Genomic DNA, 27500 nt, shown 5'->3' on the forward strand with positions numbered 1-27500 from the left:
GACATTAGCACATGACAGCAGTGTGACTGGTCTCCAGATAGTTAATGAACAGTCAAGGCCAATGGCAGTGCGGAGGCGATGCCAACTGCTGTGAAACACTGCACAGTCTCCAGTGTTAAAGTGGACCCAAACTCTTGCACAGGACAGAAGGAAAACAGAGAAATGCAACCTGTGTGTATTCAGAGAGTTCAGGCCCCATTCACACTTACAAAACGCAAAATGTCTGCCTTTTTTTGCCGGCGTTTTGCAGGAGTGATTTTTCCGCAATTTCATGCGGAAAAATCACTGAACACTGCAGCGATTTTGCCGCGATTGCTTTTATCGCTTCTATAGCACTGAAACGCGATCGCGGGGAAATCTACTGAAAATGGTGCAGGCGACGCGTTTGCGTTTCTGGGAGATTTGTGTCTAATCTCAAGTTGTAATTTGATCCTCCTCTGTGTCACATGACTTGCCTATGGCAGATAAGCCCATTTGAAAGCACAGGGTGTAAACAATATGTCTGCCTCCATGAATCAGGAAGTACAAACTGTGCAGATTGTTTTATGCCTAGCACACACCATACAATTTTCTGTAAGATTTACCTGACAGATAGATAATTTCCAACATGTTGGAAATTATCTATCTAACCATCTAACTGCCTTTCAATTAAAGAGACACTGGCCTCAATTCACTAAGGTTTATCAAACACTTTACCGAAACGTTTGATAATTTACCTCATGGGTAAAATCTAATTTTGAATTCACTAAGGTGTTATATATTTATTGAATGTTTTATTGATAAAACATTCAACAAATATATAACACCTTAGTGAATTCAAAATTAGATTTTACCCATGAGGTAAATTCTCAAACGTTCGGTATAGTGTTTGATAAACCTTAGTGAATTGAGGCCACTGAAGCGAGAATAATTCTCGCTTCAGAGCTCACATCCAACCCCCCCCCCCCCCCCCCCCCCCCCCGGCAAAATCAAGAAGTGAAGGAAGACTGAGAGGGGCGGGGGAGAGGCGGAGATGCGCGCTGACAGACGCGCTTGAGGCAGGGCTGCGGCGGTTAGCCCTGCCTCAATCCAGAAGAGATCCCCGGCTGCACGGAGGGGATTTCCCGTTTAGCCGCGCGATAGCGGCGTTTTAGCAGGGGCACACATGCCCCTGCTAACTATGAGCTCTGAAGCGAGAATTATTCTCGCTTCAGTCTCTTTAAGCATTGTTCTACTCAGCAGGAGATAACCAGAAAACAATGCACCAGACATAATGACCAGCCTCTACCAGTACTTTACAGAAAATATTATAATTACAGAAAATCTTACAGAAAATCTAACAGAAAATTGTATGGTGTGTACTAGGCATTAGGATTTGTATGAGCTGTAAGAAATACATTTTTTTTTGTTTAAAGGTCTTTATGCTGTTGTGTATCTTTTAGAACAGAGAGGAGGTCTGAGTTCAGGTCCACTTTATCAGTCCTTATTTATTTAAAAGGTTCACTAAAAACTGCTTGCTATTAGGTGCCAAAAGTTTACACCGAAAAAAATCCTCATATTCCTATGGGCATGTCTAAGCCTAAAAAAACCAAAAAAAAAAAACCTCCATACACGAATGACAATACAAACATCTGACCAGGGAGGCCCAGCCCTGAATTGCGGATTTTAAGCAGAACATTCTTTAAAGCTTCAGAAGTTGTAACTGTATCTTACTGTATTAGTAACTTACTGTATCTTAGCTGTGAAACAAAAGGGATGTATACATTTGGATCTATAGACGATTAAAGGAAGACATACCTTGTACAACACCCCATGGGTACTGTCTGGCTCTCACCAATTTATTTCCAACTTTAACCTCTTCTGTGCTTCCAACCACTGCAAATGGAAGGTGAGCCTAAAGAAAATACAGAATAATTTGATTGAACCGTAGGTGCTCAATAGAAGATATAACAAGATTAGCAGCAGGGACAGGACCAGCTTGTACAGGGAATTAGGAGCGTGGTCTCATGTAGACATCAACACATGGAGGAAAGAAGAGAACAGCGATGCACCACTTCCAAAAATCCCTTTATTCCGGCTGGGTAGACCGTGGTACAGAGTAGTGAGGGTGTCAGAGCCTGACAGCTGTTTCACAGCTAATAATCTGCTTCGTCAGACACAAAACATGTTTAAGGCTTTAAGGAAGCGATGCCTTGTTCTCTTCTTTCCTCCATAAATTGGGCAGCACGGTGACAGTGGTTTGCTCTCCCGCCTTGCAGTGCTGGGGCCCTGGTTCAAATCCCAGCCAGGGCACTATCTGCACAAAGTTTTAGGTTTTCCCTGTGTCTGTGTGGGTTTCCTCTGGGCACTGTTTTTCCTCCCACATCCCAAAAACATACAGATAAGTTTAATTGGCCATAGACTATGCACTACACGATACACACATGGGCATGTGACTATGGTAGGGATTAGATTGTGAGCACCTCTGAGGGACAGTTAAAGTGACAAGACAATATATATGTATGTGTGTATTGACATGCAATAAAGTTGAACGCAAGTTCCTGCCTGTGGAGTGCCTCCTTCTACTAGAACTTGTATCACTGTGTGGAGCAGGGGTGGTGTACCTGCCTGGAGGAGTTGCACCGGCACCGACTCTCCCGCAGGGATTGAGTCCCAAGGAGTCAAGTTCAATCATCCACTACTGGATTACAAGACAATATATACTCTGTACAGTGCTGCGGAAGATGTCGGCACTATGTAAAAACTAAATAAATTAATGCTTTGTGGTCTGTCTGGAAGATCACCAAATACTAAATATGTGATATGTACCGTACTTCTTGGGCCACACAGACGCAAATTCTGCCGTCTGCAGTAAAACTGTCTGTACGCCCAGATTAGCAATACTTATTAATGTTCTGAAAATAATATTTCCATTAGCAATGATTTCAACCTAACAGCAAACAGAAAGGGATGGGGGAGGAGGGGGGGGGGTGTTTAGGGGGTGGAGAGAGCCTCTACATAATCCAACCAAGGCTTGAACCATACGAAAAACTATGAAATTTAGCAGTCACATTGGCTTTGCTACATTGTCACCACTACTGAAACATCTCAACACTGCAGACATTATGAGAGCTAAGTATTTTTTTTTATTACAGTGCATTAGCCCAATATATATGTGAATTAAATCAAAACATCTATAGCTTTTGGGATTATCTATAAATATGGTAAATTTGGATTCCCTGTTCAGGACACGGTTAAATTCTTTGGTTTTTATACTGCATCATTCATTGAGCCACCTTAACAAAATTTAAAAGATATTGTAAACTTGAAAGAAAAAACATCCAAAACAGAACTAAACTATATCACAGGAAAACCAGCATCAGTATTCACAATTTTCCTCTAGGGGGTAGTAAAGAGCTACAAGTCAATCATAAACGGCAAGTGTTCAGAAGCAATATTAGATGCTTGACAAATCCAAAGACCTAAAACAGGGGTCTCAAACTCGCGGCCCGCGGGCCATTTGCAGCAGTCGATACAATATTTTGTGGCCCCCGCCGGCAAAAGCAAAAGAGACACGGAAGCGAACTATTTTTGCCTATTTTACCTTATAGTTCGCTTCAGTGCTCCCAAGTAATTCACCGCATCCCCGCCGCTAAACGAGGGCTGCAGAGCCCCCAAATCCCCCGGGCAAACATCCACGACTGCGCTGAGGGGCAGAGCTTCCAGCTGTAGCTCTGCCCCTCGTGATGTCAATCGCCGCACGGATCGCCGCCTCTCCCCGCCCCTCTCTGTGAAGGAAGAGTGAGGGCAGAGGCGGCGATCCACCGCGATTGATGTCAGGAAGGGCAGAGCTGAAGCTGAAAGCTCTGCCCCTTCTAGGAAATGCCGGCGTATTGCTCCCGTGCAATTTGGGGGCTCTGCAGCCCTTGTTTTGCGGCGGGGACACGTGAAATCCCTTATGCGGCCCAGCCTCATTCTGACTTTGCCTCCTGCGGCCCCCAGGTAAATTGAGTTTGAGACCCCTGACCTAAAACATTGACTTAGACAAACATAAGTAAACACATGATACTTTATGTACTCAAATAGAGCACAACTACACTTCTGTGGGTATTTGTTTTTACTTTAAAGATAAAATTGCAGAAGTCTAGAGACCAGTGGCGTAGCAATAGGGGATGCAAAGGTTGCAACCGCATTAGGGCCACTGGACCAGAGAGGGGCCCACCCATCCATTTTATTTGCTTTTTAGTGATGCTATGCTGGTAATGAAAAGCTATATATGTGCATTGAATGGTGGCTATCCCTAAACTCTTTCCTTACTCTAAATACACCTTGTGAACCCTGCAGCTGTCCTTGGTAGGGGTTGGGGCTCCATATCCATATCAATACAGTGCTTGGGGCCCCATGTAAAACTCCCCCCGGGGGCCCAAGCTCCTTAGTTACGCCACTGCTAGAGGCTAATCCTACATATTAACGGAAGCTTGTAAATATTAATGGAGCAGGAGGAACCTGTGGGTGCAGACTTAGTGTAGCGGATGTGGTGTGCGCGCAGCTGCGTCCATGCAGGGGTCGCACTTGAGTCTGAGTAAAACGTCTGCATTTTTCCAAGGATGATTCTATGAAGTTTTGGCACACTTGGCCAACAGCCAGCTGACTGTCAGCAATAGGGAACTGCATGCAGTGTACGAAAAAAAAAGCAACGTGGACGGAATTTTTTTTCTCGTTATGAAAAACTCATGCGACTTTTGGCAAGTGTGGTCCCTGCCTCAAGTATGCACAGATGCACCAGTGGGTGGTGGCTTAGTGTAGGATTCTAGGCGAATCAGGGGTTTCATGGTATTATAGGTTTTCTGCTTCGGCTACCAAAATAGCTCTGACCCGTCTAGGCTCCACAAGACCTCACAAGGTGTCCATCCTGTATCAACATGCTAGCAGCAGAGCCTTTAGGTTGAGAGTTGGGGCCTCAATGAATGAGACTTTTTCCCAGCACTTTCCTCAGATGCTCTATCTGACCGAAAATATGGTCAATCTGGGTGCCAAAGGAAACCATTCCACAGACCAGTCCATTTTCATTGCTTCATGTGCACTTTCAGAATGGACATGACATCCATGCTACAATCAATCTACAATATAAAAAAAGCCTAAGCGATAATAGTGTTGGTGGGTAATCCTCACAATACCATACACAAAAAAACCCATAAAGTACATAGTTAGCTGTACAGCAAAACACATACACTAATAAGCTAAAATAGGAGTCCTGCCCAAAGCAAATGCCATTGCAAGACATGTTCACTTACATTCATTACAGAGTTAATCTCTGCCACAGCTTCATCGTCAGTTGGGAACTGGTAGATCTGGACACCATTGCTGACCAGCTCACTCATAATCTTGATTTTGAACTTGTGGAGTTCACTCTTCGATATTGTGTCAGCCTTAGCAATGATGGGAATAATATTCACCTGAGGAAAACAGAAGTGTTAAAAAGATAAGATACTAACAGGCACCGTATACACAAACAATTATTAAGCGGAAAATAGAACTAAAGTTCTAGATGCTAGAGTCTCAAGTATTATCACTGCTGGTACCTTCAGCAGCAGCAGCAATCCGTGCTCACAGTACTAGGTTATTGATCTATTTAGCGCCAACCTTTTTTATGGCTGCACAGCTTTGACCTGCATCTAGCTAGCGGTGGAGAGATGGATATTAACATTTCTGGAATCTGATCTAATGGAGTGGTGCAAAGTGGTTGGACCTGAGTCATTAAAGGATACCCGAAGTGACGTGACATGATGAGATAGACATGGGTATGTACAGTGCCAAGCACACAAATAACTATGCTGTGCTCCTTTTTTCTTTCTCTGCCTGAAAGAGTTAAATATCAGGTATGTAAGTGGCTGACTCAGTCCTGATTCAGATAGGAAGTGACTACAGTGTGACCCTCACTGCTAAGACATTCCAACTATAAAACACTGTCCTAGCAGAAAATGGCTTCAGAGAGCAGGAAAGATATAAAAAGGGTAAATAGTTCATACATTTTAGCTCTGGCATACTTCAATGAATGTGTCATTGATCAAAAACAATAAAACAGTTAAAACTTAAAAAGTACATTTAAACATAAAATAAAACTGGAATATCTTGAAAAGTCATTTTTAGCAGAAGGAAGATAGATAGTCATTGATTTAATTTGTTTATTTTCACCTCGGGTGTCCTTTAAAGAGGAATTCCAGTTAAAATAATGTACTAAAAAAGTGCTTAATTTTTACAATAATTATGTATACATGATTAAGTCAATATTTGCTCATTGTAAAATGTTTCCTCTCCCCGATTCATATTCTGACATTTATCACATGGTGACATTTTTACTGCTGGCAGGTGATGTCACTAGAAGGAGATGCTGCTTGCTTTTTTTGGCAGTTGGAAACAGCTGTTATCGCAAACTGCGACAAGGCTCCCACAGTGTGATGTCAGTACCTCAGTGCTGTGAGGTGCTGGCATCACACTGTGGGAGGGGTTTCACCACAAAATCAGCCATACAGAGCCCCCTGATGATCCATTTGAGAAAAGGAAAAGATTTCTCATGGGAAAGGGGGTATCGGCTACTGATTGGGATGAAGTTTGATTATTGGTTACGGTTTCTCTTTAAGGATACCAGGAAGAGAATTGTATACTTGAACTACTAGCTTAAAGAGAGCTTGAACTGAAAATAAAAAGTCAAAATAATCACACACAGATCATACTTACCTCCTGTGTAATCTACTCCTCAATATCGTTCCCCTCTCCTGCGTCCCATTTGTCCACTGTGATCAATGGAATTCTCCATCTTTCATTTTAAAAATGGCCATTACCCCATAACAGCTTACTGGTCAGCACACTGTTAAACTGTAATATCACTTACTTGAGCCATAGGGAAACATGGACATTACCTTGCACATTCAATTGTAACTGACAGCTACTGATATATAACTGACAGCAACTGGTATATTTCAGTTCTGGAAGGGATCACTGTAAGAACAAAATGGTGAGCTTCTGAGAGGAAGTCACGGTGAGGTTAGTATGTAATATTCATTTGCAGCTTCGTTATGTGTTTATTTTAAATAATTTTACTTACTTCAGGTTCCCTTTAAAGTCCGCTTTAAGAGAAAGATTGAGGAGTAGACTACACAGGAGGTAGGTATGACCTGTGTATGGTTATTTTGACTATTTTGAGTTCAGGTTCTCTTTAAAGGTGGACACATGGTACCATTTTTTAATGCTTTTCAATTTAAAGGGAACCTAAACTGAGAAGGATATGGATTTTTCCTTTTAAAATAATACTAGTTTCCTGGCTCTCTTGCTGATCCTGTGTCTCTAGTACTGTTAGTCACAGCCCATCAACAAGCATGCAGATCAGGTGCTCTGACTGGAGTCAGACTGGATTAGCTGCATGCTTATTTCAGGTGTGTGATACAGCCTCCACTGCAGCCAAAGAGCTCAGCAGGACTGCCAGGCAACTGATGTTGTTTAAAAGGAAACATCCATATCCCTCTCAGTTAAGGTTCCCTTTAATTTCTAGTACACACCATACAATTTTCTGTAAGATTTTTCAGTTAGATTTTCTGTAATTAGATTATTTTCTGTAAAGTACTGGTAAAGACTGGTCATTATCTCTGGTGCATTGTCTTCTGGTTATCTCCTACTGAGTAGAACAATGCTTAATTGCTAGGCAGATAGATGGTTAAATAGATAATTTCCAACATGTTGGAAATTATCTATCTGGCAGGTAAATCTTACAGAAAATTGTATGGTGTGTACTAGGCATAAGAGTAGCAATCAGTTTTTCTCATTGATTGTAACATTTGAGAAATCTGACGGATGTATCACACTCACTCAATACATTTAAATTTTCCCCTCAATTATGAAAGAGCAATGAAAACACTAAAAAAATGGCTCGATTCTTTAAATCAAGAAGTTGACAAACCAACCTACGCCATTCAATTTTTGTTAAAAATTAAATCAGAAAAATCAAGAAAGTTATGGGGGATACCTCGGGGAAAGCAATGGGGGAAGCCTCACGTAAAGCAACGGGGGATGCCCCTGGATAAGCAACGTGGGAATACCCCTGGGAAAACAACGGGGGATGCCCCTGGGAAAGCAACGGGGGATGCCCCTGGGAAAGCAACGGAGGATGCCCCTGGGAAAGCAACGGAGGATGCCCCTGGGAAAGCAACGGAGGATGCCCCTGGGAAAGCAACGGAGGATGCCCCTGGGAAAGCAACGGAGGATGCCCCTGGGAAAGCAACGGGGGATGCCCCTGGGAAAGCAACGGGGGATGCCCCTGGGAAAGCAACGGAGGATGCCTTGGGGAAAGGAAAGGGGGATACCTCAGGGAAAGCAACAGGTTCAGCCAAGTTTTAGATTTGCTGATACCATGGACTCCCATACGTTTGGTTGGACACAACATCTTGAATTTTTACGCCCAAAGTACCACTACACCAAAACTATGTGTACTACAGACTAATGCACTGAGTTATTTGGCCTGAGCTGAGCTTGGAGTTTAGTTTTTAAGGAATTACAAAGAAAAATGGAGGTTGCCCATACTGACTTGAAAAGGTCTCTGAATCACAAATTACTAAAGAAATATTAGCAAGGCAACCAGAAATGCAACATTTTAAAAGTTTGCTTAAAACAGAATTCCACAAGGTCTTCACAAATGGAATGCTGAGCACATCTGATGCAGGGTGTTGTCAGTTAACATGTTTGGTGTTTTAGAGGTGGTTAAATTTTTTTACCCTTACATATCTCAGCTAAAACATGGGATGTCATTTGATAGTATGATAAACCAGATGGCAATAGCCTCACATTAAGTTTACACTGTGGATAAGTACAGGGTAGGAGGGTGCATTCATGTGGAGAATAAAGTGTGTAGGAGCAGGACAGCTGAGAATAGATGCCATGGCCAGCTGCTATGTAAATGGTACACTGTTTCTCTGCTTACTGTCAATATAAATGGGTCAGTGTTATAGAAGAGCATCTGTTTATCTTATGCATGCTGCTACTAAACCCCATACTTGCCATCTCCCACTTTGTGTGTCCCCTGATGACAGCTGATCAATTTGTTAGCAAGCTACAGTAACAGCCACCCAATGAGGTTTCTAGTGACTTTTACCTTTCAGCAGAGATCAAACAAGGAGGTGTACAGTTCTGCAGCCACCCTGCTGAACAGCTATTATGTCTTCAAGTTAATTAGTGAGAAGAAAAGGGGTGCTGGGTCAGATGCTTATAAGAGGCAAACATTTAAAAAGAACACACTGCTACAAGTAATACCTCTAACACAGTAATCACTCCAGCAGCATGTGCCATGTTACAGGTGGCAGGGGTCAAATTAAGACTTTTGTAAGGCAAAGGAGATGAAAAAGTGTTTACACTTTTAGTGCCTCTTAACCCAACAAAACACAGCATTTATATGCACAGCTGCAAAACTACAGGGGGAGTGAGAAGCTTAACTGTATGTGCCTTATCGCACTGTGCAACAATGTCGCACAACTGGAGCTATCACTTCTGAGAAGACTGTTTACATGGTGGATACAAAAGCTTGCAAATGCCTAAAAGAGTCAAGGCATAGATATTTGCTTATACTTAACCCCAAGAGTGAATCATTTTCTGGGGTTAGCAAGGACATTTGTTTAGTAAAATTTGATGCCTCCAGATTTGTCAGCACACTGATAAATTAAAGTGAACATGAACTCTTGCACAGGACAGAAGAATAAACAGAAATGCACCCTGTATGTATTTAGAGAGTTTAGCCTGAAAAGGCACATACACACACGTTTTATTTTTACAAACAACAAGTCCATCAGACCCTCCCGCGGGGCTGGTCGTTCTGCTACTGTCGGCAGAATATCTGCCCAGCAGGAGGGTATAACGGACCAGTCTTTTGTAAAAAATATGGCGTGTGTACGCACCTTAATTCCCCTGCATCTGCGACTAATCACCACTGTAATTTAATCTCTCAGCTGTGTCAGCTCAGGAATCTCCTCTGCCATGGCAGAGCAGCCAATTTGCAGTTGTGTATCTTTTAGAGCAGAGGGGAAGTTCTGAGTTCAGGTCTGCTTTAAAGAACAATACAAAAAGGTAGGTTTATTAAATGCCAGAGGGTACTCCGTAAAGATCAGTAGTCTTGATCGATAATCTAGCATGTGTATAGGTGTTCCTCGACGTTGCATAGAGATCCGGCATGCTCAACCGATCCGATGCTGACTGACACCCAAAGACCATTGTTCTCCTCCTTATTCCTCCCCTTGGAAACTGCTCCGTCTTTGCTTTTCCCACCTTCATAGCAACAGAACCCAGTACGCAGCTGTAGCCTCGCCCTGAACTGGCACCTGAGATAGTAAGTTTCGATCCCTGTGGGTGACAATCTTCAAGCTTGTGTAAGAAACTTAAACTTGCCAATAAAATAAAATAGTTTTCAATATGACATATTTCTAGCCCCACTGCACTTCCCATAGCAACAGGAATAGCTGTTGCCTCCTGTGCCAACACAGATTTACACTTCCCATGATCGTTAGCTACAGATACATCTGCATCCTGATGGCTTCTATTGATAACTATTTATATCAGATGACAATGGAAGGTCAAGCAGAATTATTAAACTGACTGCCACTGTCATTTCTGCACAGAAGTGTGGGGATATTAATTTTGTCCTGCTTCTACTACAGGAAAAATGAGCAAAATTACAAACAGTAGCTCCTTTAATTTTCACATATATGGTTACTGTATTTTTTTCACCGCTACATTGCCTGGCATTCCTCTTTCATGTATGAGCTGTGGGTAAATGCTAGTGGGTTGAGTCACTCATTTTGGCTTCCATCGTAAGCATTCATTATCTCACACAGAGGTTTTCCAAACTGTGCCCGTTATGGCCATTTATACCATGCAGATACAGCGCTACAGGCCCTGGCAGATTTTACTGCAGAAATATAGCTTGCTATTCATTCCACAGCTTCAGTGATCCAGATTCTCCATTATATATACTGCCAACCTTATATCTGTTTAAGGAGGTGAGCAAACTTAGGATCTGTAGTGCAGATGTACACAGTCACTCAATCCATTAGCCATTCTGCACAGTGTGAGGAAGGGTTAGAAGCATACTACAGAAGATCCCCTGTGGGCAAACAGTGTTCTTCTGGATACTGCTGCTTAGCCATTACATAACCAATGCTGATGCTCATATGGGGGGGGGGGGGGGGGGGGGGGAGTGACTGGCTATTTCTCCTGCAACTACTTTATTTGGGTTCCTAGTGCTACCTCCTTTTGGAAGGACCTGACTGATGTCAAGGGATTGCCTGGTGGGTTGAAGTATTTTGCGGACTCTGTGGGACCCGTACCGCTACAGTAGCCATGAAGGTCTGACAGGAGCCCCAAACGCAATGGCTTAAAATGAAGTGAAGACTGTGTAGAGCTGCTGGTCTCCCATCAGAAGACTCCTTGGGTGGAGGCTCAGGGAAGGCCTGCAAGATATGGCAAGTACTGGGGTAGCCTGGGGTTGACCAAAGGCTAGCTCCACTGTCTTGTGGTGGAAGACAAATTCCGAAGGCTAAGGGAAGAAACCCAGACAGAAAATCAGGGTGCCTGGAAGCTTTAGGCGGCAGCCATACCACCAGGATCAGGTATGTCTAATCTGAAGGCTAATAACTTAAAGGGAAGGTTCAGGGAGTCTTAAAAAAAAATTAAAATCCATATCCACTTATATGGGGCTTCCTCCAGCCCGTGGCAGGCAGGAGATGCCCTCGCCGCCGCTCCGGAGGCTCCCGATCGTCTCCGGTGGCCGACCCGACCTGGCCAGGCCCGCTCAGCTGCCAGGTCGGGCTCTTCTGCGCTCAAATCTGTGCCTCACGGGGGCGCGCTGACGTCATCGGACATCCTCCGGGCTGTACTGCACAGGCGCAGTAGTTCTGCGTCTGCGCAGTACAGCCCGGAGGATGTCCGATGACGTCAGCGCGCCCGCGTGGAACGCAGAAGAGCCCCGCGTGGAACGCAGAAGATTCCCTGAACCTTCCCTTTAAACACCTTAAATCGAATTATTGATAAAATGAACTAACTTGATTTGGACATTTGGCTATATAATAACTGAAACCCTGACTATTAAGATGTGTCCATAAGGGCTTGATTTGGGCGCCAAGATTGGAATGTTATTCTGTCAAAATGTCAGATATTAAAATTCTGGTCTAACGGTGCTTGCATGCCAGAAGTGACTATCACTCCTCCTTGTGGAAGATGGTTATTATAGAAGACCAGTGATCGCTAGATTTGACCTTAAAGGAAACCTGAAGCGAGTAAAATTATTTAAAATAACCACATGATGTAGCTGGAAATGAATAATACATACTTGCCTCGCCATCAGTTCCTCTCAGAAGCTCACCATTTTCTTCTTACAGTGATCCCTTCCAGTTCTGACAATATTTTGTCAGAACTGAAATATACCAGTTGCTGTCAGTTACAGCTGAATGTGCAAGGCAATGTCCATGTCTCCCTATGGCTCAAGTGGGTGATATTACAGTTTAACAGTGTGCTGACCAGGAAGCTGTTATGGGGTAATGGCCATTTTTAAAATGGAGGACAGAGAATTCCATTGATCCCAGAGGACAAATAGGATGCAGGAGAGGAGAAAGAGATTGAGGAGTAGACTACAAGTATAACCTGTATATGGTTATTTTGACTTTTTTATTTTCAGTTCAGGTTCTCTTTAAGATGGTATACTTACATGTAATAAGTTCCATCATCTCTGTATATTCTATACAAAAAAAAGTTATGCCAAAATAAAATAAAAAAAAAGACTGGGCGCACACTTGAACTGAGGGAAAATGCAAACCTTTTTTGCAATACATTTTCTACACACCATGCCCGTTTTCACTACATAGAACAGCTACTTTTTTTTTTTTTTTACTTAGCTAGTATAGTAAAAACACACATTGTGTTTGTGAAAAGGCTTGCATGTAGGCAGTCTTTTCCAGCATGTGATAAACCCATTTAAACGTGAGCAAGGCCATTGATTTGAAACATCTAGAAATGCACACCATCGCACCCAAGTGTGCTTTCAGCCTAAAGATTTCCTGGCATAAGGGAAATGTATAGTCATGACTGGCTTGCACACACCAATTTCCTAATAATACATTCTAAATCTCTTGCCTAGAAGAAGTCAGCTTATTGGTTGATTACAATTTAGGAGTCTCCATACCTGTTCCAGGTGGGAGACACAAAAAAGCACTATAGCCAGAGGAAGAAAATAGTATTTTACAAAAGAAGTTTGAAAATGGTTTTGTACATAGTCACACAAGTAGCAACATGAGACTGTCCTGCCTTAGTTTGTGTAAAGTGGGGTTACCAGAAACTGTTGGTGTGACTTGGACAGGTTTATTAAAAGACTGCTTTAGGCTTTCCTGACACTGACTTTATTGTCTGCTCTACAGAAAGAGGGAATTTATCTTAGTAAACCCTTTTCAGCACCTTGCTATCCAGCTTCTTCATGGTGACCAGATCCAGAGATTTTAGGGAATGTCCGGTGGGTGTGATGAAATACAGACAGACGTGTATCCTGGAGTCGTGGAAGTTGAACAAGGATCTCCGTATCTTCAGCTCTTCTTGCAGATAATTTTCAAATTGTGTATCAATATAGTCAACGACTGACCTGTAACTGCACAAATACACCATGTAAGGCTGCCATTAGCGTAACTATAACTTATGTTATCAACATGCTTAAATAGGACAGTTCATTATAACCATTGCCATAAAGCTCAGAGACTTATAAAATATTGTACAGTCTATAACCAGCATGATAAGAATTCGATAGGACCAATTGTTTCATTATGACTGCACAAAACATTGTGTAATTCCTAGTTCAGCTTTATTTAAAAAAAAAAAAAAAAAAAAAAAAAAAAAACTGCACCTTATAGTAATGCATTTATTAAAAAAAAAAAAATCATCAAAGACTAGATCTTAACAAAAACAACAGTTTTGCAGCAAACATCCAGTGTTCAGACTGCAGGTCATCAGCAGTGGCCAGGCCCAGAGTCATATAGCAACCATGGCGATTTATGTACTCCATGTCATGGCTGCACTGAACGCGATTCCCGACTGTAGCAAAGCCTCCCTAGTAACGGATGCCATTAGAGAGATGCAGCTGCAGCGGCAATTGCAGTTGAGACAACCCCATGACACAACAGCTGTAAGACTGACTGATGTGGAGGTTGCGTGAGGGAGCTGCATTTTGTTGTCACTGCAGACCTGGCCACCATTAGCAGATTGCAACCTTAAATCATGAAAAGTTGTAAAAAAAAAAAAACTTAAAATGCATATAAAATGTACATTTCTCAGAATCAAATGGACCATAAATGTGTTTTCCTATGTTGCTGTCACTTACAGTAGGTAGTGAAGATCTGTCAGGTTTTGGATTAGTCCATTTCCTCATGGGGATTCTCAGTTTTTATTTCCTGATTTACAAAAGCAAATAGTTTACAAGTGAGTAGGGAGGTTGGCGACTGGCATTTTTGTATAGATCCCTTCCAGTAAATGCTTTTATAGAAGGTGACTGGCATTTTTGTATAGATACCTTCCAGTAAATGCTTTTATAGAATAAAAGCAATACTGAGAATCTCCCATGAAGAGATGAGCTAGTCCAAAATCTGTTAAGATTTTTTTCTGCCTACTATATAAGGGGTAGCAACATAGGAAAAAAGTTAAATATATATCGCATATTAGTCTGGAAGATATGCACATTTACAATTTTGCAATTTTTCGCATTAGTGGTCCTTTAACAGTTAATTTTTGTATATCAAAAATTGTTTTGCAATAAAACCTTAAAAGCACATGAAATAGGACTACATCTATATGAAATACAGTGATAACAAAACAAAAACCCAAACCCGAACTAGGGCTTCAAATAAGTATAAGTATTTTTATCTGAATTCTGGATTTGCCCATCAACAAGAGCTCAGAGCAAAACTGTACATTTTACTGGTAGCTTGTAAATGCATCAAGTGTTAAACTAGCCAACAGCCAAGGGGGTGTAGTGGGTGAGATTGTTCTCCACCAGAGGACAACACTGCTTCTGTCTTGCAATCCAAAGAGTCGAGCTGAAGTTTTTCCTCCATAGGCGTCAATGAGAGTGAGCGCAGGGGCAGAGCACACACGTCAAAGAGTTCAGCCAAGTTCAAACTCAATGAACACAGTTGCAACAAAAGATGAAAGTATCATGGAAATCATTACCATGGATGTTCAGGCCAGATGCTCATAAATGCAGCCACTAACATTTGAAGTGAAATTCCACCTTCATTGAGGCTCCGTTCACAGTGGGACGTTGCGGAGCCGCTTTAGGCTCCCTGCACACTGCAAATCCGTTTTGCAATTCAGATTCAGTTTCCGATTCCAATTTGCAATTCCGATTTTCCCTGACTACAATCAACAGATAAACGGAGGAAAAAACGCAGCATGCAGTAACGATTAAAAATCAGAATCCCATTCAGCGTGCAGGGAGCCTTATAAAGTCTTATAACGCAGCTTACCACACTGCAATGATAATCCTATGGGACGTTCACGGTACGTCAATAGCGTCGCATTGTAATGTTTAGCATTATGTTTCCTCTAAATGCATACGTTACCAGGTACAGGAAAGCATACTTTTCATTGCCTGTATGCTTTACTGTACCTACTGTATGCGACAGTAACGCAGCATTAATGTGCGTTGCCATCTTTTTTTTTGCATTGTGTTGTGACTAATGTCGCATTAAAACAATGTCCCACTGTGAATAAGCCCTTAAAATTCTGTGTAACAAGTATTTTTCCTAATTTATTTGCAGCTTGCTGAGCACTTTTCAAAGTGTTAAAAGTCAGTACAGATCAGTGCTCTGTTAAAGGATACCCGAAGTGACATGTGACATGATGAGATAGACATGTGTATGTTCAGTGCCTAGCACACAAATAACTATGCTGTGTTCCTTTTTTCTTTCTCTGCCTGAAAGTTAAATATCAGGTATGTAAGTGGCTGACTCAGCCCTGACGCAGACAGGAGTTGACTACAATGTGACTCTCACTGATAAGAAATTCCCCTTTTTACCTCTTTGTTGCTCTCAGAAGCAATTTTCTGCTAGGAAAATGTTTTTTAGTTGGAATTTCTTATCAGTGAGGGTCACACGATTAGCCGCCGGATCGACCCCCGCCGCGACCCCGCTCGTCCACGCGCGGATCGTTCCCCGATCGTCCCTGTCGGTGGTCCTTATCAGCCGCTCAATTCCATTCGATGCCATTGTCCGCCGGCGGGAATCGAGCAGGCGCGGGTCAAGTGGCATGATCGGGCCAGCTGAATATTATCAGCTGGCCGGATCAGCTGGTCGGTACACGGTACAGAAATGTACAGTGTATCCCCAGCATAAGATTTAAGATCTGTACACATGCCGGACTGGAGGCAACGACGGGTCCGTCGTCACCTCCCACTGGGTGGGTGTTCCAGCGATAGTCCGACGTGTGTACAGTCTGTCTGCAGACTGATACGGCTGTTTGAGCGAACCGACCCGTCATTGCCTCCAGTCCGGCGTGTGTACGGACCTTTACCTGCCAGATAGATAAAGTTCAACATGTTGGAAATGTATCTATCTTACCATCTATTTGCCAAGCAATTAGGCATTGTTCTACTCAGCAGGAGTTAAACCGTAAAGAAAGACAATGCACCCGAGATAATGACCATTCTCTGCAGAAAATAATCTAATTATGCATTCTAACAGAAAAATCTAACAGAAAATTGTATGATGTATTCCCAGCATAATGCCGGGGATACACGGTACGTTTCTGTACCGTGCATCGACCAGCTGATAATATTCAGCTGGCCCGATCATGCCGCTCGACCCCCGCCTGCTCGATTCCCGCCTGCGGACAATGGCAGGGAATCGAGCGCTGATAAGGAAGCGCCGGTGGGGGCGAGCAGCAATCGACGAGCGGGGATGTGCCAAAACGTGCCGTGTATGCCCGGCATAAGGGTGTTCGCCACTAGCCAGCCACTGTATGCAGTGTTTTTTCAACCTCGCTCAACCATGGCACCCCCTAAGGCCTCTTGCACACTGCAAGTGATTCCGATTCCGCTTTTTAATCAGTTTTTACATCCGATTCAGATTCCAATTTGCTCCCTGCACACTGTAAATCGGAATCTGAATCGGATGTAAAAACTGATTAAAAAGCGGAATCTGAATCGGAATCGCTTGCAGTGTGCAAGAGGCCTCAATTAAGCTAGGCTTATGGTTTATTGGTTAAAATAGAGGCTTTTTTGAGGGTGCTAAACTATCTCTTTAAATGAGGCCTTACTGCTTGTTATAGGCCAAAGCTGTCAAACTCCAGTAAACAAGGGCCATTTCCATGCCGGTATTTAGGATGGACTGAGAAATGGATAACTGTGTTCTACTTGATGAACCACACCTTTCCTAAATCAGTCCCATCAATTAACTTGTGCGGTGCCAAAAACCTGAGGTCCTAGGCCCTCAGGTCCAGGCGTTTCGACATTCCTGTTATAGGCAACTGTATCAAGTCCAGGAGTTCGACATTCCTGTCATAGGCAACTGTATAGAGAGCAAACTAAGATGGGTGCTGCTCCCAGTGACAGCTTTTTATGTTTGTTTTTTCCTCTAGCCATTTTTAGAAAATTAACCACTTAACGACCGCCCACTGCACAGGGGCGGCAGGAAAGTGGATCCCGTAAGGACTGCCGCATGTACAAGAGGCGGCGGTCCTTGTACGGGCATGGGCGGAGCGATCGCTTCATCCGTTGAAGCGATCCTCCGCTGGGGATCGATGGCCGGGGATTTAGCCTCCAGCTCGCCGGCCACTTAGCAGCGCCGGCGGGCGGAGGAATACACATATCCGCATGCAAAGCGTATAATAGGCTTTGTAATGTATACAAAGCCTATTATACAGGCTCCCTCCTGCCCTGGTGGTCCCAGTGTCCGAGGGACCACCAGGGCAGGCTGCAGCCACACTAGTCTGCACCCAATCACACTGATCTTCCCCCCCCCCCCCCTGCCCCCTGATCTGATCACCCACCCACACCAATAGATCGCCCGCAGATCCGACGTCAGATCACCTCCCAAGTGCATTGTTTACATCTGTTCTCTACCCTAAACACCCACTAATTACCCATCAATCACCCCCTGTCACTGCTACCCATCAGATTAGACCCCTATCTGCCCCTAGGGCACTCAATCACCCGCCCACACTCTCAGAACGCCCTCAGACCCCAGCCCTGATCACCTCGCCAGTGCATTGCTTGCATCTATTCCCCCCTCTAATCACACCTTGAGACACCCATCAATCACCTCCTGTCACCCCCTAGCACACCTACCCATCAGATCAGGCCCTAATTTGCCCCGTGTGGGCTCCTGATCACTCGGCCAAACCCTCAGATCCCCCTCAGACCCCATTCCGATCACCTCCCCAGTGCATTGATTGCATCTATTTTCCCCTCTAACCACCCCCTGAGACACCCATCAATCACCTCCTGTCACCCCCCTAGCACTCCTATCCATCAGATCAGGCTCAATACAACCTGTCATCTAAAAGGCCACCCTGCTTATGACCGGTTCCACAAAATTCACCCCCTCATAGACCACCTGTCATCAAAATTTGCAGATGCTTATACCCCTGAACAGTCATTTTGAGACAGTTTCCAGACTACTCACGGTTTTGGGCCCGTAAAATACCAGGGCGGTATAGGAACCCCACAAGTGACCCCATTTTAGAAAAAAGACACCCCAAGGTATTCTGTTAGGTGTATGACGAGTTCATAGAAGATTTTATTTTTTGTCAAAAGTTAGCGGAAATTGATTTTTATTGTTTTTTTTCACAAAGTGTCATTTTTCACTAACTTGTGACAAAAAATAAAATCTTCTATGAACTCGCCATACACCTAACGGAAAACCTTGGGGTGTCTTCTTTCTAAAATAGGGTCACTTGTAGGGTTCCTATACTGCCCTGGCATTTTAGGGGTCCTAAACCGTGAGGAGTGGTCTAGAAAACAAATGCCTCAAAATGACCTGTAAATAGGACGTTGGGCCCCTTAGCGCACCTAGGCTGCAAAAAAGTGTCACATGTGGTATCGCCGTACTCAGGAGAAGTAGTATAATGTGTTTTGGGGTGTATTTTTACACATACCCATGCTGGGTGGGAGAAATCTCTCTGTAAATGGACAATTGTGTGTAAAAAAAAATAAAAAAATCAAACAATTGTCATTTACAGAGATAGTTCTCCCACCCAGCATGGGTATGTGTAAAAATACACCACAAAACACATTATACTACTTCTCCTGAGTACGGCGGTACCACATGTGTGGCACTTTTTTTTTACACCCTAAGTGCGCTAAGGTGCCCAAAGTCCAATGAGTACCTTTAGGATTTCCCAGGTCATTTTGCGACATTTGGTTTCAAGACTACTCCTCACGGTTTAGGACCCCTAAAATGCCAGGGCAGTATAGGAACCCCACAAATGACCCCATTTTAGAAAGAAGACACCCCAAGGTATTCCGTACGGAGTATGGTGAGTTCATAGAAGATTTTATTTTTTGTCACAAGTTAGCGGAAAATGACACTTTGTAAAAAAAAAACACAATTAAAATCAATTTCCGCTAACTTGTGACAAAAAATAAAATCTATGAACTCACCATACTCCTAACGGAATACCTTGGGGTGTCTTCTTTCTAAAATGGGGTCATTAGTGGGGTTCCTATACTGTCCTGGCATTTTAGGGGCCCTAAACCGTGAGGAGTAGTCTTGAAACAAAAATGACCTGTGAAATCCTAAAGGTACTCATGGACTTTGGGCCCCTTAGCGCAGTTAGGGTGCAAAAAAGTGCCACACATGTGGTATCGCTGTACTCAGGAGAAGTAGTATAATGTGTTTTGGGGTGTATTTTTACACATACCCATGCTGAGTGGGAGAAATCTCTCTGTAAATGGACAATTGTGTGTAAAAAAAAAAAATCAAACAATTGTCATTTACAGAGATATTTCTCCCACCCAGCATGGGTATGTGTAAAAATACACCCCAAAACACATTATACTACTTCTCCTGAGTACGGCAATACCACATGTGTGGCACTTTTTTGCAGCCTAACTGCGCTAAGGGGCCCAAAGTCCAATGAGCACCTTTAGGCTTTACAGGGGTGCTTACAATTAGGCACCCCCCAAAATGCTAGGACAGTAAACACACCCCACAAATTACCCCATTTTGGAAAGTAGACACTTCAAGGTATTCAGAGAGGAGCATAGTGAGTCCGTGGCAGATTTTTTTTTTTTTTTCACAAGTTAGCAGAAACTTTTTTTTTTCTTGTCACAAACTGTCATTTTCCGCTAACTTGTGACAAAAAATAATTTCTATGAACTGACTATGCCTCAGTGAATACTTTGGGATGTCTGCTTTCCAAAATGGGGTCATTTGGGGGTTATTTATACTATCCTGGAATTCTAGCCCCTCATGAAACATGATAGGTGGTCAGAAAAGTCAGAGAGGCTTGAAAATGGGAAAATTCACTTTTTGCACCATAGTTTGTAAACGCTATAACTTTTACCCAAACCAATAAATATAGGCTGAATACGTTTTTTTTTTTAATCAAAAATGTTTGTCCACATTTTTCATGCTGCATGTATACAGAAATTTTACTTTATTTGAAAAATGTCAGCACAGAAAGTTAAAAAAATAAATCATTTTTTTGACAAAATTCATGTCTTTTTTGATGAATATAATAAAAAGTAAAAATCGCAGCAGCAATCAAATAGCACCAAAAGAAAGCTTTATTAGTGACAAGAAAAGGAGGTAAAATTGATTTAGGTGGTAGGTTGTATGAGCGAGCAATAAACCGTGAAAGCTGCAGTGGTCTGAATGGAAAAAAAAGGGCCTGGTCCTTAAGGGGGGGGTAAAGCCTACGGTCCTCAAGTGGTTAAATCTAACCTATAGGGACTTCACATCAAACTTTCTGTTCTCCATTCTTATAAGGGTTTGCAAATGCTGCATTTCATACGATTTGGTGTACTGCCACATTCATCACAGCATTACTGGAAACACTTTTGACACCTGCTTTTGTACAGTATGCATGTTTCTACTGACGGTAAAAAAGCTCATTGAGCCACACTGTCAATTAGAGGTTTATGCAGTTTCCCCTGCACTAGCATTATGGCGTTAAAGTGACAGCAGAATACCAAAGTCCATCAGTAGAGAAAAGCCCACAGACAATTCATGCCAAAGCAAAGATTTACTGGAAAGCATGCGTAAGGCCCTTCTGCAAGATTTATGTCTGTAAGAGCTGCCTGCCACGTTCCAGACGGAGCAAGTATTTCTGGCCAAAAGGGCTCCCGAGAGCGCAGAGAAAAAAAGGTTACCTCTATTAACTTTAATTACAGGTTGTGGCAGAAGTATAAAATATGGCTGTGTCACCTGGTTTGGTAGACAATGAATTAAGCTGCACAGACGCTCTGTCAATCTACATGAAACTTATTGTGCTTGCAGAGTGGAGCGGAGGTCTGTACTACAGAAATTACATCATAGGGAAGTATTCTTTCATTTGACAGCCACGTTGAGAACGTGTTTGCTTGGACAAAAAAAAAAAATCCCAAATGCATAGCATCAGACAGGTTCAGGCAAATATCCAAGCTGGGGGCCTCTATCAAGATAAACTGGTCAGGGAATGTTGCAGAATTTACCTCTCTTATGACTAATCACAAAGCACACCGCTCCACAAAAAAACACTTCGAAAAAAAACATATTTTAAAAAGGAAGGATATAGATATAGATATACACACATACATACACACACATCCACAAGAGACTTTTTAAAATGGGACTCATTTTACAAAAAAAGATACACACAAAAATTGCTGTGGATCTCTGGAACAAGCTTTTATTTATGTTTTGTTTTAAGTTACTGGTGTAGTATTCTTCATACATATAGTATGTAATCCAGATCCTATAGTGCACTGCATCAGTGCTGCAGTAGCATAGCTTGTATTAACCAAAAGGCACTGTACTATCATATACTAATTTAACAGGCATAGTACAGAGCAGCAATAGTCTAGGTCTAAGATTTGTCAATCAGGAGATGTTGCAGCATTACACTCCCTTAAATATCCAATAACAAAAAGAAAAAAAACAAAAACGTGATCTAAAGAAATCAAACACACACAAAAAAAAGAAACACTATTCCCCCCTCCCAAGAACAAGACAGTGGGAGTGGTCACTAACCATTCTTGAGTGAGCCTCAACTAAGAGCAGGTCTGAGGGCAGACTTTTATTTGAGTGACAAAGCCTTTAACACGCACAACAGAACTATAAAGGGAAAAACTTGCAATGGTTACAGTGGGACTAGAGGACATTACAAAATTTCAGTATAATCGTGTACAACCTCATTAAAAGAAGTTAATAAAAAAAAAAATTGTAGTCCATTGGGCACAGAACAGTTCAGCGTGGGGATCACCTGACCCAACTCCATGTGCAGCCTCCCCTGCACGTTGGGCTTGGAGCTGTTGCTTTCATTTCTTATTTTCTATGCCCTTGCACAGTAACAATTTCCCAGTATTATTTCTAAGAGGCTTTTTAATAAATTTAGCTGCTGAAGATGCATATAGTGTGTTACACATTAAAAGAAATTAAAAAAAAAAAAAGTACACACGATTGGATTACGTAGAGCTGAGATTTGTCTTTTGGCCAAGGAAACAATCTTATTTCAGGCTCACCTAAACATGACCTTCTACAAGTACTGTTGTTAGTGTCTGTGGCAGGCAGACAAAAGCTTGTCATTATCAGGCACACTGCATCACCTTGCTCCAGGAAATAATGGAGTTCCTTTTTGTGTCATGACATTAATTAGAGGATTATGTGATTGAAAGGTTTGGTTTATACTGCTGGGGTATGCAACGTTTCCAGAGTGGTTCCTCTACAAACATCAATGAGTCTACAATAATCACACAGGAAAACAGTAACAGCTTGTAACCTATAATTAGGAAATCACTTTTGTCAGTTCAAGGAAAATATTTCAATCTTGTCTGCCTTCCAGCATTTGATCTAGATTGTTGCAGACTTCAGAAATCACGGCCAACATTACACCCCAATTTGGTTGTTAGATTTGAATAAGGCCATATCATTCTAGTAACCACAACATAAAGAGCGGTAAGCAAAGCAACAATTATTGTTTCTGGGGTCAGAGGATTTCATTTAGATTTGGTGACAACTGCCATAGTCACAGATATCCGCTCAGACAGTTGCTTGTTGACTAGAACATTGGATTATTTTCTTCCAATAATCTTGAACACCTTCAAGCATAAAAAGTGTTCCTACAAGCTAGAAAAAAAAAAAAAAAAAAAAGAGAACAGGATAAAACTAAAAGTAGTTTGCCGTTTAAGATCAGTTTATGAATATCTGAAGACTATCACTGTTGCCTTTGGCCATCAAATTTTTCCTTTTATGCTCCAGAGCTGCTTTGGATTGCTGATAAAATCTGGCGGTGGCTTTAAAGTATTTAATCCTCAGACACTTTCATGAACTAGACCCCTGGCATGTTTAGATTACCTGTACTTGAGTGTGTTTGTGTAATTGGGAAGCCTTGGGACGCACAATGTTAATGGGTGGCACAAGAAATTAAGTATTCTTACGTTGGCCGTGGTATCTAGAAATGAGTGTAGTGACATATAGACTAACAAAGACTTAGTTGGTAAGTGATACAAGCTTGAACTGGATGCTGGGTCAGAGGAGAGAGGTGGTGAGGTGTGGTAGTGAATTTGAGGGTGGGATGCAAAAGTGCCAACCAATTTACTGGCATTCCAGACAGGTCGCAAAGGAAATATAGCTAAATGAGATAGTAAATGCATTAATAAAATTCAGAGGGCAAGCACAACGGAACCTTCATATTTCTATAGAAGACTACTTATAACACAAACAGTCTGAAAATGTTCAACAGCCTAAAGCCATTTCACATGATTTCTGTTTATTCTTTGTAAGGGCCAAGAAATGCTTTCAAGTGTTAAACTGAAGTCAGGTGAAGCAGCAGTGGGCCTTCAACAGCTTCTATAGCTGTGTTCACGTGGTAAAACTTCCTCATTAAATGACATAATTAGATCAAATCAGTTTATTCTGCTTGGGTTGACAAATCGGGTACTTACCCAATACACTGGAGTACCCCAAAACACAAAACTAACTAACTTCTAATATCTCCCTGAGTTGATTGGTATGTATGTGGGCTTATGTGCATCACTGGATAAATGTCAAACTTAGAAACTTTAGCAAGAAATGGGATATTCTGTACAATTGTAGGGTACATGAGAGAAATCACGAAGAATGCACAAATTAGGATAGTGTAATAACAGCACATGTAATGTGCACACTGGGAGAACATGTAACTGGAGGCATTTGGAAAAGGGTTCGCAGTGGTGGACTTGCATGGGAGTTTTTACATCTATTAAAATTTGTAAAAGATCAGTGAACGCTTTTATTCACAATTATACATTTTCATGCAACGCATTCTGCATCACCCCAACAAAAGAAGAGGGGGACATTTTGCCTGGCTCACCGTCTGAACCAAGAGCCCGCAGCAATTTTACACTATGTAAAACTACTGCAGAAGGTCAGATCTATATAAATATACTATAATAAAAATGTAAAATTCGTTTTATTACATAATACCACTATCACAGATGGGCATTATGCTGTATAAACTAGCTAAGAACTTGAACCAAGCCTTTAATGTTTTCTAAATATGGTAGTTACAATTGTGGTGATAGGATTGCTTTGGCCTAGGTAAATTGAGGTGCTTCCTTGTCGTGACACACTTTTAAGTTACATTTGAAGATTTCAAATGTTAGTAAGTGCTGATTGGGAGTTCCCACTTCTGCATACAGGATTTTTTATGTGGAAGAGGCAATTAGGTCGGTGGTGGTATCTAAAAATGAGCATAGCGACATATACACTAAAGAAGACCTTGTACTGACAAGTGATACAAGCTTGAATTGAATGCTGGTTTTGATCTTTGATGGGCAACCAGTGGAGGAAGCAGTATCTGAGGAGAGAGATGGAGAAGTGGCTGGATAGGGTCAGTACTTATTCAATAAGGAAGCCTTGGGCAAGACTTCCTAACACTGCAGGGTGGCTTCTTGAGCGCACCCCTAGTGGCTGCAGCTCTAGCTTCGAGTCCGACAAGAGAGAGAAGCGCTACACAAATGTTAGGATTATTAGGATTGTGTTGTGGGAGTAGATTTCATGCATGCATATACATTTTACCACACATACCCATTTGTGCATAAATGTGTTTCCTCCTGCCCATATTTTTCCACGCATAATATAATTTGTGCAAAAAGGTTACATTTGTGCGAAAATTATGTCAAAACGAAAATGCCCATTACAGACATTATTTCTCCCTTCCAATAACGTCACTGGAGACCTAAACGGTCATATTTAAGGAATGCCAACATGCTATCTATGATGCTTGCCTGTCATCTTTGTTGATTTGATCCCCAAATCCTACAGTGTCCACAATTGTCAGCTTCAGGTGTACACTGCTTTCTTGAAGTTCATATGTCCGTGGTCGTAAACGAACTCCATTCTCATAGTGACTGGCTTCTTCTGTCTCAAATGTTGTGTTGAAGAGAGTGTTCATTAACGTGGATTTTCCAATACCAGTCTCACCTAGGAGGCAGAAGATAACATTTAACTATAATAAAATACAATTCCTCTATCAGCAGGACTGACAAAGCATGGTGCACTTACTAAAGCATATCAAGTACTGTAAAGAGATTATGTTTGCATTACTAATTTGTTATTGCCTGGCTGGTTGGGTTCATAAAACAGTCTTCTTGTGCCAGAGACAGAGGCTGCTTGGTTTACTAACAGCAATCTATATACATCCCCTATATCCCTTGTTACCCACAAGACTAACTATTTTATGTAACCTAGCCTCCCAGATGAGCTCTGGTGGACTCAGTCTGTAAGCATACATTTCAACTGCAAGGAAATCTGTGTCCTCTGCGTCCTTACCATGTGCATGAGCCTAAGCACATGAACAGCACTGGCTCTCATAGGACAGAGTGATCACCCGACCTCAGCCACCATCTCCCTTTGCTCCTACAACTCTGTAAAATCAGCACTGCAGCTCAACAATTCTTCTCCTGTCCAGTTCCTCTTTGGCCAATTGATAAAGCATTTAACTCATGCCATGCCTGCCCCAGTGTGGGAAATCAAAAAGGTCTGCCTTATTGCATAGAGGGCAGTGGTAAGATGTGTATGTGACTTTTAGAAGATCATTGGGAAATACATGGTACCAGTAAGATGTTGTATTACACATGGAGCAGGACAGCACTAGGTATGACCAACAGAAAACACATTTTCCAGCATTAAACCAATTTTGTTTCAAGAGGCATGGAACTTAGAAGTTGGCTAGATTAAAATCAGTCACAACTGCATGAAATTGAGTGGATAGGTCACCTCTACACAAGACTTGAGTGGCAGTGGTGGCTACAAACGTAATTTCTCAGCAGCAAAGGGAGGAAGTGAGCAGGGTTAAGTGATTGGCTCTACCGTCAGGAGTGAGTGCAGTCAACATGTGATGTATAGATAATACAACAACATTTGTAAATACAATACATGGTTGCAGGTTGAACTGTGTTACAGAGGAAATAGGTGTTCATAAATGCCAGACTAAACAGGTGGCCTTTCAGTGTGGACTTAAATGCTTCCAGGAAGGGAGATCTCCCAAATGTGTGCAACAGGGAATTCCGAAGTGTAGGGGCAGCATGACAGAAGGCTCTGGCTCCAAAGGTTTTGAGATGGACTTTGGGGTGACCACGTTACAAGTTCCTTTTGATGTATGACTGTGGTAGGTGTGATGCAGTTGGAACAAGTCCTTCAGGTATCCAGGTAAAGAACAACGATCTAAAAAAAATACATAGAGCGCTCCATAGTGTAAAACCATAAAATATAGTTTATTATGCGCAAGTTTAAAATGTACTTACAAAATAAGAGATGTAATAAAGCTTATAGGAAGCCTGCAGACACCTTTGTCCCTCCTGTAGCGTGGGCACCGCCAGGCTGTGGCCAGCAGCGTGGCGTCCGATGTCCTGGAAAGCCTCTTACTGGTGGGGGGCGTGTCCGCTGTCACGACGTGCCTCTAGCGTGATGACGCGTCTCGGCATCCCTGCCTTCGTCAGATCACGCTAGGGCACTGGGCACGGGGGTTTAAAATAGTAACATTCCGCCCACATGTGGAAATGTGTTGTGGTGGGCGGGGAGCAGCGTTATGCTTGCCTAGGGTGGAGCTCCGCCTACGTGAAGAGTATGGACAGTCGTCCTGGGAAGCGGCTGGGCGTGTGATGTTTTTGTCCCGCCTCTGGTTGCCATGGCAGCGGCCGGGACGTTCATATGGAGGATACTCCAGCCTTAATAAATGGAACTGCATGCTTACGTGCAGATGTAAACAAAATCCCGACATTCTTTAGATCATGTCTGATACGTATTTAGGATAGAGTGCTGTTTTTATTCCGCACAGGGTATCTCTCGCTG

The 27500-nt window shown here is 42.4% G+C and overlaps 1 protein-coding gene across 1 annotated transcript in view; it reads right to left on the minus strand.

Annotated features, from left to right (window-relative positions):
- SEPTIN8 (septin 8) overlaps positions 1-27500 on the minus strand; it is a 117458-nt gene that overhangs the window by 7473 nt on the left and 82485 nt on the right. The window contains exons 3-6 of the mRNA XM_068273703.1: positions 25436-25631; positions 13441-13627; positions 5253-5414; positions 1777-1873 (exon numbers count right to left, since the gene is read on the minus strand). Of these exons, the coding sequence (XP_068129804.1) occupies positions 1777-1873; positions 5253-5414; positions 13441-13627; positions 25436-25631 (642 nt within the window). The remainder of the gene's footprint in view (positions 1-1776; positions 1874-5252; positions 5415-13440; positions 13628-25435; positions 25632-27500) is intronic.

The sequence above is a fragment of the Hyperolius riggenbachi genome, chromosome 3, assembly GCF_040937935.1.
Source record: "Hyperolius riggenbachi isolate aHypRig1 chromosome 3, aHypRig1.pri, whole genome shotgun sequence".
Classification (NCBI taxonomy): domain Eukaryota; kingdom Metazoa; phylum Chordata; class Amphibia; order Anura; family Hyperoliidae; genus Hyperolius; species Hyperolius riggenbachi.